General features: G+C 47.1%; 1 protein-coding gene across 1 annotated transcript in view; it reads left to right on the plus strand.

The window, feature by feature from the left end:
- Positions 1-4,525: 4,525 nt before the first annotated feature.
- Positions 4,526-16,056, plus strand: part of LOC141985533 (two pore channel protein 2-like) — a 31,463-nt gene continuing 19,932 nt past the window's right edge. Inside the window, exons 1-5 of the mRNA XM_074949755.1 lie at positions 4,526-4,638; positions 7,469-7,551; positions 9,980-10,094; positions 11,488-11,616; positions 12,097-12,213. Coding sequence (XP_074805856.1) covers positions 4,600-4,638; positions 7,469-7,551; positions 9,980-10,094; positions 11,488-11,616; positions 12,097-12,213 — 483 coding nt within the window. The 5' untranslated portion in view covers positions 4,526-4,599. The remainder of the gene's footprint in view (positions 4,639-7,468; positions 7,552-9,979; positions 10,095-11,487; positions 11,617-12,096; positions 12,214-16,056) is intronic.

Here is a 16,056-nt window from a genome sequence, read left to right on the forward strand (position 1 = left end):
ACTGCTGAATCCAGACACTCCCAAACTCTGGGGAAGTTCAGATTTGTTTTCCAACTTTGCGGCTTGGGCACATCTCTTAGCTAAATATTGTCAAAAGCGGGAAGGGAGAAACCTATTGAGGCATAATGAGCAATTCACTCAATTCAGTTATCTAAAAAGTGTTTCATTTTATTTTGCATTTACTACATATCTGACCCTATATTATCTCTGTCCCTGCATAGATAAATGCTTTCTCAGCAGACCAAAAGCATAGACTGCTTATGGAAATACCAAACAATCACATAGAAACAGGAGGGAGGGAAAACTCTAACTGCAAGCTGAGCTTCCTTTTCCTTTCTGCTGACACCACACTGGCAGAGGGGCCTTCTGAAGAGGAAGGGAGAGCTGAGAGCAGGAACTGATTAAGCCTGAATGTGAACCAGATTTACCACAAACCCAAGACAGCAAATCCACGCATGCATTTCCTCTGGATTTGGTGGAGTCAATATAAATAACACCAACAATTTAGGTGACAATTAAGGTTGCATCAGGACACACTCCAATGACCGAAACCTTCTGATTTCCATGCTTTTAAGGTTAATCATAGAGTCAGAGGTTAAAGCCAGAAGGGACCACAGATCATCTTGCCTGACCTCCTGCACATCACAGATCACTAAACCCCACCCAGTTACCCGTATAGTGAGCACAATAACCTGGATTTCACAAAAGTATTACAGCCCTCCAGAGACTAAACTACTGTGTGCCACAGGCAGAGAATAGGTCGGACTGAGGTGCCCAAGCTACCAGTGCCCAAGCCACTGCAATGCCAGGGAATTGATTTGGTGAGACATAGGAGAAATTGACCTGTATTCCTTGCCACCTTTACATCACCTATAATGCTATTGATAATACACTCCAATATAAGGCTGTCACTTCTGTCTCCAGCAGATACTGAAAAGCAATACATATCCAAACTTCATCAAGCTTGCAGTCTAAATGCAAAACCTTAATGGTGACCTGATGCACTCTCCTCAAATCAACAGATTAGCACCTCTGACCATCACACAGTCCATGCACGTGGGAAGTTTCATAGGTTTATAGATTAAGGCCAGAAGGCACAAAGTATGATCATTCAGTCTGACTGCATAACAGCCCACAGAGTTTCAGCCAGTAATTCCTGCATCAAGCCCATAATTTGTGTTTGAGCTATAGCCTGTCTTTTAGAAAGATATCCAGTGTTGATTTAAGGACTCCAAGGGATTGAGAATCCATCATATCCCTTGGGGAGTTCTAATGGTTTAATTACTCTCACTGTTAGATGTTTGTCCCATGTTTCTACTCTGAATTTGTCTCGCTTCAACTTCCAGCCACGGAACCTCATTATATCTCTTCCTCTAGATTCAAGAGTACTCTGATACCCAATTTCTGCTCCCGTTAAGGTCCTAATAGATCATGATCAAGTCACCTCTTAAACTTCTCTTGGATAAACTAAATAAATTGAGCTCTTTTAGTCTGTCACTGTAAGACAAGTTTCCCAGACCTCAGATTATTTCTTGTAGCATTTATATAGTGGCATTATGATATTTTCTATCTTATCTTTTCCTTTCCTTGTGGTTCCTCACACTGTTAGCTTTTCTGATTGCCGCTGCACATTGAGGAGATGTTTTCAAAGAACTATCCATGATGGTTCCAAGATGTTTTTCTTGACTGATAACAGCTAATTTAGACCTCATCATTTTGTATGTATAGTTGGAATTGTTTTTTCCAATGCGCATTACTTTGCAATTATCAACACTGAATTTCATCTCCCATTTCATTTCCCAGTCACCCAGTTTAGTTAGATCCCTTTGTACCTCTTTTCAGTCAGCTTTGAACTTAACTATCTTGAGTTATTTAGTATTATCTGCAAGCTTTACCACCTCACTGTTTACCCCTTTCCAAATCATTTACGAATATGTTCAACAGCACAGGTCCAAGTACAGATCCTTGGGGGACCCTGCTATTCACCACTTTCCATTGTGAAAACTGACCATTTGCTCCTACCCTTTGTTTCCTATCTTTGAAGCAGTTACTGATCCATGAGAGGGCCTTCCATCTTATCCCAGGACTGCTTACTCTTACTATCCCATACCAAAGACGGGAGCTTGTCAGAGGCTTTCTGAAAGTCCAAATACACTACATCCACTGGATCAGCCTTGTCCACATGCTTGTTGTCATCCTCAAAGAATTCTAATAGAAGAGGTGAAGCGTGATTTCCATTTACAAAAGCCATGTTGACTCTTCCCCAACTTACCATGTCCATCTATGTATGTGACAATTCTATCCTCTACTATAGTTTCAATCAGTTGCCTAGTACTGAAGGAAGGCTTACCGGCTTGTAATTGCCAGGATCACACCTGTACAAAATTTATATCTGCGTCCAATCTGCGATCCACAAACAGGGTCCGTGAATATAAAGCGAATAGCTGCAGATTTGCAGGGCTCTACACATCTGGCGCCTTTTTTCAAAAAAACAGATACATACAGCGAGTTCATAGTATCAAGCAGAATTCATAATTTATAGATAGACAGACTTCCCAGATCATCACACCGATACACGTTCAAGTAATCCTCCTTATTGTCCTTAACTCTACTGGACACAGATTTTTCAGTGATACGTTTAGCTTCCCTATCACTGCCTGCATTTCATAACTCCTAATTGATCATAATTTCCCCTTTTTTCCCCATTTCATAAAAAGTTAATTCCTAGACAGTGGGGTCTAGTGGATAAAGTGCTGGACTGTGACTCAGGAGACCTAAGTCCAGCTTTATCACTGATCTTGGGCAAGTCACTGCGTCTCCCTGTGCCTTAACTTCCCCATCTGTAAAATGTAAAGTGCTTTGAAATCTACTGATGAAAAGCACTATGTAGGAGATAGGAATTATTATTATTATTTACATTTCTGTCTTAACATTGCGGATGCCTTTTAAGTTTTGTGTATGCGTTCGATGAAGTTGTACAACCCTGAAGCTGCTCCTACTTAAGGGTCAGCCAGCACCACAAAGTCACAGCTCCAGCACAGTTGATAATGGGCCTATTTGAACACATATGGCAGGATGCTTCCTGGTATTAGTGTGTGTTGCCTTGCCTTAGTGTTTGACTCTGTGTACGTGTTGTGAGGGGAGTGAGAGAATAACGTGTGTTTTGTTGTGTGTGGGTGCTTGTTCTGTATGTGACTGTGTCCTTATCTGGGTATGAGAGTTTGCTCTGTGTGTGTTTCCTCTCTGTTGTTCAAGGTGACGAGGTGGAGCGTTGGGTAAGGGTGTGTTGTCTTTCTTGTGCCCATGTCAGTATAAGCCTCCTTCATCCTGTCTGCCTGTCCCCCTCTCCCCCAGCCTCCGTGTCTATCCCTGGCTCATCTCTGCCTGTCCATCGACTTCTCTTCCCCTCAACAAGCATTTAGTCTCTGTCCTGACCCTGACTGGGATCACCTGTCTGATCATGGCTGCCAGTGCCCCCCTATCTGTCTGTCCAGCCGCTCCTGGCCGTCCCTGGGTGGCCCTTGTCTGTCTGTCTGGCCCTGGCTGAGCTCCTCCCTCGGCTCTCCCCCATCTGTCTATCCCCTGTACGTGGCTGAACTTCCCTTTCCCTGTTTGTTGTCAGTCCGTCTGTGCCTTGTCCGTCTGTCCCGGTCTGCAACCCCCCCCCTCCCCCCGAGTCTGTCTGTCTCTGCCTGGCCAGAATCCCCTCCCCCCCAGTCTGTCTGTCTGTCTGTCCCAGGCCGGGCTCCCCCTTTCTGTCCGTCTGTTCCTGTCTGCCATCCCCCCTCCCCCCTCCCAGTCTGTCTGTCTGTCTGTGCCTGGCCAGAATACTGCCCCCCCCCAGTCTGTCTGTCTGTCTGTCCCGGGCCAGGCTCCCCCTTTCTGTCCGTCTGTCCCGGTCTGCAATCCCCCCTCCCCCCTCCCAGTCTGTCTGTCTGTGCCTGGCCAGAATACTGCCCCCCCCCCAGTCTGTCTGTCTGTCTGTCCCGGGCCAGGCTCCCCCTTTCTGTCCGTCTGTCCCGGTCTGCAATCCCCCCCCCCGAGTTTGTCTGTCTCTGCCTGGCCAGAATCCCCTCCCCCGCAGTCTGCCTGTCTGTCTGTCCCGGGCCGGGCTCCCCCTTTCTGTCCGTCTGTCCCTGTCTGCCATCCTCCCAGTCTGTCTGTCTGTGCCTGGCCAGAATACTGCCCCCCCCAGTCTGTCTGTCTGTCTGTCTGTCCCGGGCCGGGCTCCCCCTTTCTGTCCCTCTGTCCCTGGCTGCCCTCCCAGTCTGTCTGTCTGTCTGTCCCGGGCCGGGCTCCCCCTTTCTGTCCCTCTGTCCCTGGCTGCCCTCCCCCCTCCCAGTCTGTCTGTCTGTCTGTCTGTGCCTAGCCAGAATACTGCCCCCCCCAGTCTGTCTGTCCGTCCCGGGCCGGGCCGGGCTCCCCCTTTCTGTCCGTCTGTCCCTGGCTGCCATCCCCTCCGCCCCAGTCCGTCAGTCCGTCCCGGCCGGGCTCGGAGCCGTTTCCGCTGCCCGGAGTCACGTGCGGGCGGGGTTAAAGCTCGCGGCGGGGCTCGCCGGGGCTGGAGCTTGCAGAGTCCTGAGCGGAGCCGGCCCGGCCATGTCCGCCGCAGCCCGGGACCCGCCGCTCGCGCAGCAGGTAACGGGGCGGGGGTGCCGGGTCCCCCCGGGGCTGGGCTCCGCGCACCCCTCCCTGGCTGCTGCCTTGCAAGCCGGTCCCTGGGCGCCAGGGTGGGTGCTGTGCCCGCTCCCTCCCCGGAGCCTTGGTGGGCAGGTCTGCACCCCCCGTGCACGCTGGGCAGGAGCTCTTTGGCTATAACCCCCCCTTTTCCCCTTTGCAGAACAAAGCTGGCAGTCTGCCCTTTGCCCCCTGCGGGCATTGCTCATTGCAAACTGCCCGCCCTCACCTCCGGGCGAGGGGGCCACCTGCAGGGGGTGTCCGCTGGCCACGCTTCCCTGCTCGCCCTTGGCAAGAGGGGGAAGCCCTCTCTCTACCCTTCGACCTCCCTCTAGGGAAGTCTGGGGTTGCAGGGCTAGCCATGGCGTGTCCGGCTTTGGTTTGCAGAGGGAGAGGGGCCTCAGCAGCTCCAGCTGCTTTTGTAGCTGTATTCCCTGTTAAGAAACTGGATGGAGACCTCTGTGTAAGGAGGCAGTGTGGCCCAGTGGATAGAGCATGGGATTCAGTCAGGAGAGGGACCTGGATTATTTCCCTGGCTCTGCTACTAGCCCTCTAAAGAGAGGGGAAGTGACTTGGTCAGTGGGTGGGGATGCCATACCATTGTATTTTAAAAATCTGTTGCCCATGGGATTGCAGGAAGGTGATGGAGAAGATAAAGGCCCTTTCTACATGGCAAAATGTTTGGTCTTCTAACTGCATATACTAGCTGTGTTCTAAGCAACACCCAGTTACAGCACTTCTCTCCTGAACTCGAGAGAGCCGGGTTTTATTTCATAGGGAATGTCCACACTGCAGTCATGGGGTGTGATTGCAGCTTGTGTAGACCTATACTGAAACTAGCTTTAATCTCGTGAGCTGGGCACTGATAGCAGTGAAGCCACAGTAGTATGGGTCTCGGCGTGCACTGTGCGAGACCTGGGGCCCTTGGTAATTACGCAGGCAGCTAGCTTGTGCTTTTCTGCTCCAGAACCTGAGCTAGGTAATGTTTAGCTTGGGTCTGTCTCCGTGAGCTGCTGTTACGCCCATGATTGCGGTGTAGACATACCCATAGTGTGGCTGGTGCGCTTTTTTGACGTGTCTACAGTCAACACAATTCAGCACATCCACCCAGCAGTGCTTTTTCTGACACCACTGTGTTAGCCTGCCTGTTTCTTCCCCCTGTGCAGCGGTGTTTGTATCCACGCATGCTGGGAAATTCTGTGTGACTATCGCATGTTGCCGCGCAAGAGGCAGCAGATGTGTGGGTGTTCTCCACACGGCCCAGTGTCTTTTGGAGTGGCCTTCTACCTAGGGATGAGCTGGGAGACAGAGGAATGGCTAAGCTGTCTGCATAGATGTTGATTTGTGGGTCCTGTCTACTCGCTGGAACAGGCTGAGACCGAACTCATGGCCTGAGAGTTATGTTGCAGCCCTGGTCATGAGCAGAGTTGAAATACAGTCCAGAGACCTGGTTAGAAACCATGTGTTCATCATACTCATGTGTCTATGTGTGGACATGAGCTGTGTGTAGTCAACCATGTTACAAACTCACTCGGGGGTGGGGGGGGGGACCCAAAACACCTGTAGAGCCGGTGGATTAAGAGAGCGTAGAAACGAAGAGCAGGTGGCTGGGAGCAAAGAGGCTTCCTTTGGCACTGCTGCAGTTCTTTGTGAGATCCACTAGATGTCAACAGGTTCCTTTAAGCAGTTTCTTGAGAAGAAAGACCCTCAATAACTGCATTTTAATAGTTAAGCTATTAAACTACAGTACCCACAGTGTTCACCATTAAGTCCTGTTACAATACAGACTTGCAGACGCAGCCAAAATTTCCTCTCATGCCCTCTGAACTAGAGAACCTGTGTTGTTGCTCTTCCTTGCCACATTAACAAGGCAGATGACTCAATGCCTGGGTCAGCTGTCAAGTGCAAGCTGCCAACCTGACTCCTCCTCGTTTAAAGGTGACCCAGAATGCTGCTGAGCATTGGCTAAACAAACTCAGTGTGGCGCTAACTCCATCTATGTGTTAAATACTTACACTGAACTCTTCTTTCTTTTGAGAAGAGCATGATAAGCGAATCAGCCCCCCCCCCCGTTCTGAGTCATTCATGGAATGACATAATTGACAGAAAGTAAAGGGGGTACTGTATTGTAAATAGTGTGTATATGGTACAAACGCAGTGAGATGGTAGGGTGATAATTTACATGTTTCCAGGAAACAGAATTCAGGTGTTTGAAATCTATCCTAGGATGGCAGGAATCCTAGGTAGCTCATCCCTTTGAGAACTCCACCTCCACTTCCCCATTAAGAGTACTGCTAGGAATACTTAGCTGTTGGCTACAAGAGAGGGGAAAAAACAAACATCATTTTCTCTGCAATGAGGAAATTAGCATAAGTGCTCTCTGCACACAGCACTTGCCCAGCAAAGTACTTCTAAAGTTAGTAGGCAGTTACTAACCACCAGGTGACCTCACCTAAACCTCTCCTTGCATTGTATATTTCTAGCTATTTTAAATGTATAGTAAATAATCACACAACTTTGGGTTCCTCTTCCAATATGAATAGGGTGAGGAGAAGGCTGTATGTTTGCTTGTGCTTTTATAAATTAGAATATATTTCAGAATCTACATGTCATGAAGTCTCTTTGTAGCACCATTATTCAGAGCACCATTTATATTCACCTAAATGGAATATCTCAAGGTAAAAAGATGCTTCCAAGGAAGCACTCTTTGGAATTGCCTCATTAAAATGTAAGTTTCAAATTCTGACTAAATTAAACTGTGTCACATTCTCCCCACCCCAATCATCAACAGGACCTTCTCCTGGCAGCAGCTTATGTGTATGATGCTCAATATAACAGAAACATTCCGTTTGAAACCTCACCGCAAGCAGTCAGGTAAGGAAACACTCTAACATCCAGTACAACAATATTCTGTGTGAAGAATTAAAATATTTAACTGGGAAATATTTTCACTTAATTGGAGTGAGGGGGACACTCAATACAAAGGAAATTTTGATTTAAATGAAGTTAATTTATTCACTAAAGCTCGTCTTCCACAAATGTTTATGCACATGCTTAATCTAGCAACAAAGAATGTAGGCCATACTTAAGTGATGGGGGGACTCTATCCTCGAGATGTTGAGAACAAAATTAATGAAGGAACCAAAGGACAGGAAAAGAAGAAATTCTTGAATTGCCTGTACACCAATGCTAGCAGCCTGGGTAAACAAGATGAATTGGAATTACTCATTTATATGCATATATTCGATCTAGTTGGTATTACTGAAACCTGGTGGGATGATTTGCATGATTGGAATGTTAAAATCAATGGTTATAACATATCGAGGAAGGATCAAGTGGGCAAACAGGATGGGGAAGTGGCAGTCTACATCAAAAATGGCATTATCTGTTTCTGGGTGACTGATAACTCGGAAGAAAATTATCTTTGTTCCATAAGCATTAATGTCTGAACAGACAAAGCACATGATGGAGTACTCATTGGTGTCTGCTACAGAACCACCAAATCACACTAGGGAACAGGGTGACCAACTCCTTACTCACCTGTCTAGAAAGTATGTGTGTCAGAGGTGCAAGGGGGGAGGGGCAGGGGCAGGAAAGACCTGCATGATCCTGGGGCACTTCAGTTTGAGTGACGTGCTGGAGGTTCGTGCTGCCCTCACTAAAACATCCTTGCAATTTCTAAACATAGTAGATGGCAATTTCCTAACTCAAAAAGTGTTGCAGCCAACATAGGACAAGGTCTAATATAGAATTCCCCTAATGGATAAAGAGCAATTGATCACACAACTAAAAATTATAGTAGTTTAGGTACAAGTGATCATAACTGCTCACATTAGTCCAGGCTAGTAACATATGCACACAAATCAACATGGGTTTATGGAAAATAGAGCCTATAAAACATATTTTTATGAGATCAATAGATACAGGTAATAGTGTTTGTAATAGAAGTCTGTAAGGTGTTTGTCATGGTACCACTTGACATTAGATTGCAAAACTAAAGCAATATAAAACTGATAGATCTCAAAATGTGATTGTAAATAGTCAATCCCCATCAAGTGGCTGTGGTTCCATTGCGGCCCAGCAGGGACCTGTTCTTGGCCCTACCATATTTAATGTTTTTATTAATGACCTGGAAGGAAAAACTAAAATAATCACTGATAAAGGTTGCAAATGACCCCAAAATTTAGGAAGTGTTAAATAACAAAGACAACAGGTCATTGATTCAGAACGGTCTGGATTGCTTGGTAAACTGGCTGTAAGCAAGCACTATGCATTTTAATACAGCTAAATGTAAATGTCTACATCTAGGAATAAAGAATGGGGGCCTCCATTCTGGAAGCAGCGACTCTGACAAAGATTTTGGTGTCATGTTGGATAATCAGCCAAACATGAGCTCTGTGTGACTCTGTGGAGAAAAGGACTAATATGATCCTTGGATACGTAAACCGGGAAATCTCAAGTTGGAGTAGAGAGGTTGTTTACTTGATAGTAAAATATGGATCGGTAACTGTTGGCAGGCATGTAGCCTTCCCCGCATCTTGTTCCTGGAGGGATCCAGTGTTACCAGCCCAACAACAGTGCAGGGAGCCCTCTGCAGCCTGGCTGTCATGGACCCACACTCTCACTCTTGTGACAGCGGGGCTGTATAGGGTTCCCTGCAGGCGCAGGGCATGGGGAAGTCTGGGGGCCTGGCCTGGTGGAGCAGACAATGCCAGCCAGTGCCATGAGGAGGATGTTGAGGCCAAGGCTGTGCGGGAGGCCACCCTGCTGCTGTAATGCTTCTGCCTTGGGATGGAGCTGGGAGCTCATTCTCCTTCTTGTGGTCCTTGCCATGGGAAGGCGTCTCTGCTCCGCCAGGCCAGGACTGCAGCATCCCTTGCACTCAGGTGTTTTGGGCCCTTGGCTGTGCTGGGAGCCCCCTGCAGCCCCCCTGTCTGTGCTGCATGAACCCTTATCCCTGCTTTAACTTCCAGTAACTGCAAAAATAGTTAAAAATTGGTGGGTGGGGGGGAGATATCTTTAATAAGTTATATTAATTGTCAAAATTAGAAAAAAAAATGTGAATTCTGCCAAGTCTATTTGCAATGTAGAAAGACAAACTCTTCCCAGAGAGTGTGTTCTTGCCCTCTCTTTCTCACCTTAGTAATGTAAAGTCTTGATTTTCCCCCCCCCCTCCTTTTGCTGGAGAAATCGTCAGAGAATCAGCATGGAACAGCAGTGTCTTGCTACTGTGAAAGAATAGCTGTATCAATACACATGTACTAGTGCCCTAATTTGTAATATCTATGGTTTGCCTCTGCAGACTTTACTATCTCTATAACCATTGGACTATGCAAGCAGCCACCTACTTCTTTATCTTTGTAGACCTTTTCCTTGCTGTGTTTGAAGATCCTGCTGTGTACCCACTCCCTTTTTTGGTAAGCATTTGGGTAAAAGGGAACAACAGCTTTGTCTTACTGATGGATGGAGAAAGTTCATGTCTTCTATACTCCAGCTTGCTGTATAAAGGAATATTTCTCTGCTTGCATTCAGTAGAGGAGGCTGCTGGATTTTTTTTGTAGTAATATCGGTGATCCCTGATACTGCCGAATTAATCTGATCTACAGAACTCTGTGGGAGCATAGCAAATATAATCCTGTGCAAACAAGGAATGGCTCTCCTGTCGATGTGTGCAAGCCCTGTTAGTGGTGATGTGTGCTGGGCATCCATCAGCAGTACCATGGAGTGCCCCTCTGCTCCACCACCAGGTTCAAAACGTTGTTGGCTCACTTTCCGTATTCTCGGCTTTCTTCCATGCTGCCCCTCTGCACAGCACATCTTCCACTAACCTCACCTCCTGCAAACTCTTCAAGAAAGTGGCCGGTGAAGACGCTTAACTATTTTATTCCTTATTTTAAACAAATGTCTGTCTTCCCTCACACTGTGTGCCTAGGCCTTTTTGAGTAACTAGTCTTCTATTAAAACTGGCCCAACACCCTTCCTGCGGTCTCATCACATCCAAGGTTGGCTTGTGGCAGGGATTATGTCTCAAGCTGCTTAGCGCACCATTAAGATGATTGTTTAGTGTTGACTTCTGCTCGGGGGTTCTTGTGTATACGTCGGAGGGCAATGTTGCATAAGGGATAGAGCAATTAGACTGGGACTTCAGAGACCTGGATTCTGTCCCAGTTTGGCCATTGTCAGGGAACTTGGGGAAAGTCACTTTGCCTCTCTGTAATGATACTGGCCTCCTCTGTAAAGTGCTTTGAGATCTGGGGATGAAAAGGTCTCTAGAAGAGCTAGGGGTACTATTTCCAGAATAGACTTTGATACCAGTGCAGTATGGTTTACCTTGACAGACATCCGTCCCAAATTCAGCATACATGAAAATCTACTAACTCCCTAAGATGTCACCCTCTTTAAATTCCTAGTGTTACGTGAGACGCACAAAATAATAGCAGCCAACATCAAACAGGTGACTTTATTTCTTTTTAAATTTTATGGTGAGAGTTCAAAAAATAGCTCAATCATCAGCAAATTCCCAGTGAAAACCAATCTGACATGTCCTCCTTTCTGTGTTTCCTGTGACTCCACCTTCCCTCAGGCTCACTCTCTGAACCTGTCTGGTGGCAGATAGAGAGTAACATAGCTAGGGAGAAAGAAAAGGAGTACTTGTGGCACCTTAGAGACTAACCAATTTATTTGAGCATAAGCTTTCGTGAGCTACAGCTCACTTCATCGGATGCATAGCTAGGGAGAAGATATGGGGGCAGCCTAGAAATACAGTCTTTAAGCCAAAACAACCCCACTTTGTTTGTCTTCCCTTTGTAGGCCACTTCCCTGGTCGAGGTATTGTGCCTTTTGGTGTTCTTCGGGCGACTGGTGCATTTTGCCAAAGTCACCCCTCGCAATGTGTTTTGGAAGGATACAAAGAATATCTGCATCATGATAGCAATACTGGTGAGTTGCGACTGTGGTCACTCTGATGTGAAGGAATTAGGTGTGTGAAGCTAGATCACCTGTAGGCTTTTTTCCTACTTCCACTGTCATTGTGACAAGGATCGTGTGAAATGATGATGGGGCTGGTTGATAGCCAGGTCTACAAACAGCCTGTTGTATGTTCTTCCCATTTGTACAGCTCCAGTGTGTCCCCCTCTTCTCTTAATAGATCCGTTTCAGAGCATGACTTGCAACAGAGGCATAGTTTCTGAAATTCTGTTGAAAGTACATGTGGCAAGTGCAACTTTTAAAATTTATTTATGCGTTGTCCGTCTTAATGTCATAACATGGTCTAATCTACTGAAACTTCCATCTCCTGCGGGAGAGAACACTACCCCGTGAAACTGTCATCTTTTAATGGTCCAAGAACAGGTCCATGTGTTATAATGAGTGGTAGACCAAACCCTTTCCTGTGATTTGTTGCTGCTCTTTCTTCCACAGGTGACCTTAATTGACCTGATTATCTATGGGGCACTTAAAATCTCGAACGTAAACAGCATTAGATGGTCAAGGTTCCTGAGACCCATTTTCTTAATAAACTTTGCAGAAAGTCGTCAGGTAAGCAACACTTCGTCATCACTTGAATGGGTTGGGTTATCTTGGAGTAAGAGCATTGGGCAGAGTGGCCGGAAGGTAGCACTTACGGCTCTGTTTTCTTACCGTGTCTGCCAAGGCCCTCTTCTTCGAAGATACCCTTGTGGTTGGTCAGCGTGAGCAGTGTTGGGTGTGTGCAAACACACCCCTCTTTCCCTTTGGCGTGAATCCAAAATGCTTCTAGAGCTTCATTATCCCTGACAGTTGAGCTCTTGGTGCCTGGCTGTGGCAGAGCAGAGGGAGTGTGACAGGGAACTCTTGTGTTCTGGGCTGTGAGAGAGGGAGCATAGGGTGCATATCGGCAGGGTTTCTCTCCTGTGCTGAGTGAAGATCGCTCATTGACAGCCAGGCGAGAAGAAAGTGACCCCTGCTGGCAGGGGTTCCATGCCTTGGAAATGGTGGAAAAAATGGGGAATTGCAAGTAGCTTCAAAAACAAGCCTCCATCTCCTCCTCTATTAGCAGTAGGGGAAAATCCTTCCCCGCTCATGAAGAGCGAGAGTGCCTTCTACCTATGCGGTGATCTACCTAATCACTGCCGGCTCTGGGAACAGGATTGAAAAGCTTCCGGCTGGAACCTGAATCCTTGCATGGTCCCAAGTTCTTTGGGGTCAATTCACTTTGTTTGGATTCTTAATTTAAGTTTGTGTCCTAATTATTCTTCCCTAATCCTGCTTCTGTTGCCTGCTCTGCTCACTTGTCAAAAATTACTTGTTTCTAGAACCCTTTTAGGCGAGCGAGAGCACAGCTGTGCTAATTACACTGTCACCTAAACCGCATATGCTGCCCAGACTTGGCTCATTCACTCCTGTGTCATGAACAGACTGAATCATTGCCTCCAACGCTATCTTGGCTCTTGCTTGAAAATCAAGGCACCGCCTTTGCTGTGGGGAGAAAGCAGATTCAAAAGATGAGAGCATGGGACCGGCAGCCTGGAGTGACAGGTTCTAATCCCAGTTCTGCCTCTGAGTTACCATGTGACCTCAAATTGTCTGTGGCTGTGAGAATATGGATGCTACCTACCTTGTAGGGATTTGGAGGGTTAGCTAAGATTTGTTAAAAGCATTTGAACTCTGACGGAGCTCCAAGGTGCAAAGGGATGAGGTGTGTATTTGGTGTAGGGGCAATTATCATTCTGCTGTGCTAGGTGAAGGGGTTGGGACATGACTGATTTAGTCATTAGGCTGCCATTGATGGGGCTGGTGGAAACCAGGTGTGGCCAGAAGATGGCACAACTTTTCCTCTTCAGGCAGGGCAGGTGGATTGCTACTGGAGGGCAGCACGGAAGCCATGCTGTCTGTGGAGGGCCGTCAGTGTGGCAGTGACTAACGTGAAAGAAGGGGCTTCAGAGACTTGATGGGCAGCACTGTAGCCCCAGTGGTGAGCCACATGTGACTAGCAGGGCCGGGGGAGGTAGCCTCTTAAAACTTGGCCTGGTCTTGAACTGTGCCCATCACCGTAGTATCTGAGCACTCTCTAACCAGCAAAATAGAAGATGGGAGTATTTCTTCCAATGTGCACATAGCACTGAATTTCCAACTGTACATACAGAACGATGGGGTCTAAATTAGCTGCTACCACAAAGAAAGATCTTGGAGTCATTGTGGACAGGTCTCTGAAAGCATCTGTTAATGGGCTGCAGCAGCCGTCAAAAAAAAGCTAACAGTGTTGGGAGGCCTTAGAAAAGGGATGGAGAACAAGAGACCAATATCATCATGCCACAAGAGACAAATATCATCATGCCACTATATAAGTTCATGGTACACCCATATTTTGAATACTTCCTGAAGTTCTGGTTGCCCCATATAAAAAAAAGATTAGAATTAGAAAAGTTGCAGAGAAGAGCAACAAAACTGATGAGGGGGATGGAACAGCTTCCGTATGAGGAGAGGTTAAATAGACTGGGACTGCTCAGCTTAGAAAAGAGACAGCTGCGGGAGGGATGTCATAGAGGCCCATAAAATCATGGGGTGTGTGGAGAAAGTGAGTAGGGAAGTGATATTTACCCCTTCACATAACACATGAACCAGGGGCCACCCAATAAAATAGATTTAGCAGGTTTGAAAGAAACACAAGGAGGTACTTCTTCAATCAGCACACAGTCAACTTGTGGAACTCCCTGCCAGGAGATATTGTGAAGGCCAAAAGTATAATGGGGTTAAAAAAAGAACTAGGTCCATCAATGACTATTAGCCTAGATGATCAGGGACACAACCTTACACTTTGGGTGTCCCTAAACCTCTGACTGCCAGAAGCTGGGACCGGGTGACAGGATGTATCACCTGATGATTGGCCTGTTCTCTTCATTCCCTCTGAAGCATATAACACTGGCCACTGTCAAAGTCAGGCTATGCCACATGCACCATTGGTCTGACCCAGCAAGGCCTTCTTATGACTTACCATCTGTCATGTGTGGTCCCATCTCCATTCCTTTCTCCCCAAAGGGAAATCTCCATGTTTTTTGTGTAATCTTTCATCCCTCCTCCTCTGACTTAGAATACAGCTCAGTTCAGCTGTGGCTTATGGCCTACGCATGGTTTGAACGTGACTGCCTAATGTTGAATAACTCTTGCTCTGCCTGCCAGGGAACTGTTGGATGAGAGGATGACTTGCTTTACCAGCTTGGCGTATTTGGGGTCTTAGAGCAGGCTTAGGCTTTGTCTACACTAGCATGTTTGTCAGTCAGGGAAGTGGGGGGGGAGGGGAATGTAAGTTTCACTGACAAAAGTACCGGTGTGGACTGCGCTATGTTGGCAGGAGACGCTCTCCCACAACAACTACTGCCGCTCATTGGGGGTAGTTTAATTATGTTGATGGGAGAGCTCTCTCCCGCTGGCATGGAGCAGCTACACGGGAGACCTTACAGCGGGGCAGCTGTGCTGCTCTAAGATTTGTAGTGTAGACCTAGCCTTAGACACTTGTCTGTGCCATGACACAGGCTTCTGGGTAAAAAAGCTTTTCTAAGCAGTTGTACGGAGCAGTGACATACATGAGAATGATGGTCATGGGTTTAAAGTTGATGCAGTCCAAGACCTTCTGGTGACCGGCAGAGTCTGGCACTGTTTGTTCTTCTTCAAAGACTGAATTGTGCGTGGGAACACCTTCGGGCTGGTGTGAGATGAGAACCTTTGCTTGCTTCCCCTTTGCAACAGTGTGTCTCTGCTGTACATAGGTATGGACTCCTCTTCTGCCTCTCGGGGATGGGGGAGGAAGGCCCTGGTATTTTCCCAGGCTCTACCTACATGAGATGCCATTCAGATTGTGCACGCTCAGTTGGCCAACAAGCGCATGGAACTCAGAGAAGACTCCTCCATGGCAGTGCTTGTCTATATACCAAGTGTGAAGTCGTGTCTAACACTGTTAATTGAAATGTGTTGTGTCCCCGTCCCCCCCGGCCAATTTTCCGTGATGAGGCATTTTCCTGGTGGAACATACCCTTACAGCAGACTGTGCAGATCTTCCTAGGATGATTTCCCCCTCCTTCCTTATGCACTTCAATACACCATAAAATAGCTAACAATATTGTTAATTAAATCATTGTCGCAGAACATCTGGGGCATTACCCCATTGAAACAAGGCATTGGGGGGCCTCTCAAAGCTATCATCTCAGGCTGCCTGCAGACTCAGGCAGATATTGTTGCACCAGCTTTCACTTGGCTCATCTTTGGACGCCGGAAGGTTTTCTTTGCAAACATAAGGGCTAGAGACTTAGCTTTGACATTCTGGGGACCAAGATGGCATCCTCCAAAAACCAAGTACCAGGCAGCCAACCTGGCTTGACCTGACCCAGCTTGGGCCCTAGAGGAACA

Source organism: Natator depressus, chromosome 3, assembly GCF_965152275.1.
Source record: "Natator depressus isolate rNatDep1 chromosome 3, rNatDep2.hap1, whole genome shotgun sequence".
In the NCBI taxonomy this organism is placed as follows: Eukaryota; Metazoa; Chordata; order Testudines; family Cheloniidae; genus Natator; species Natator depressus.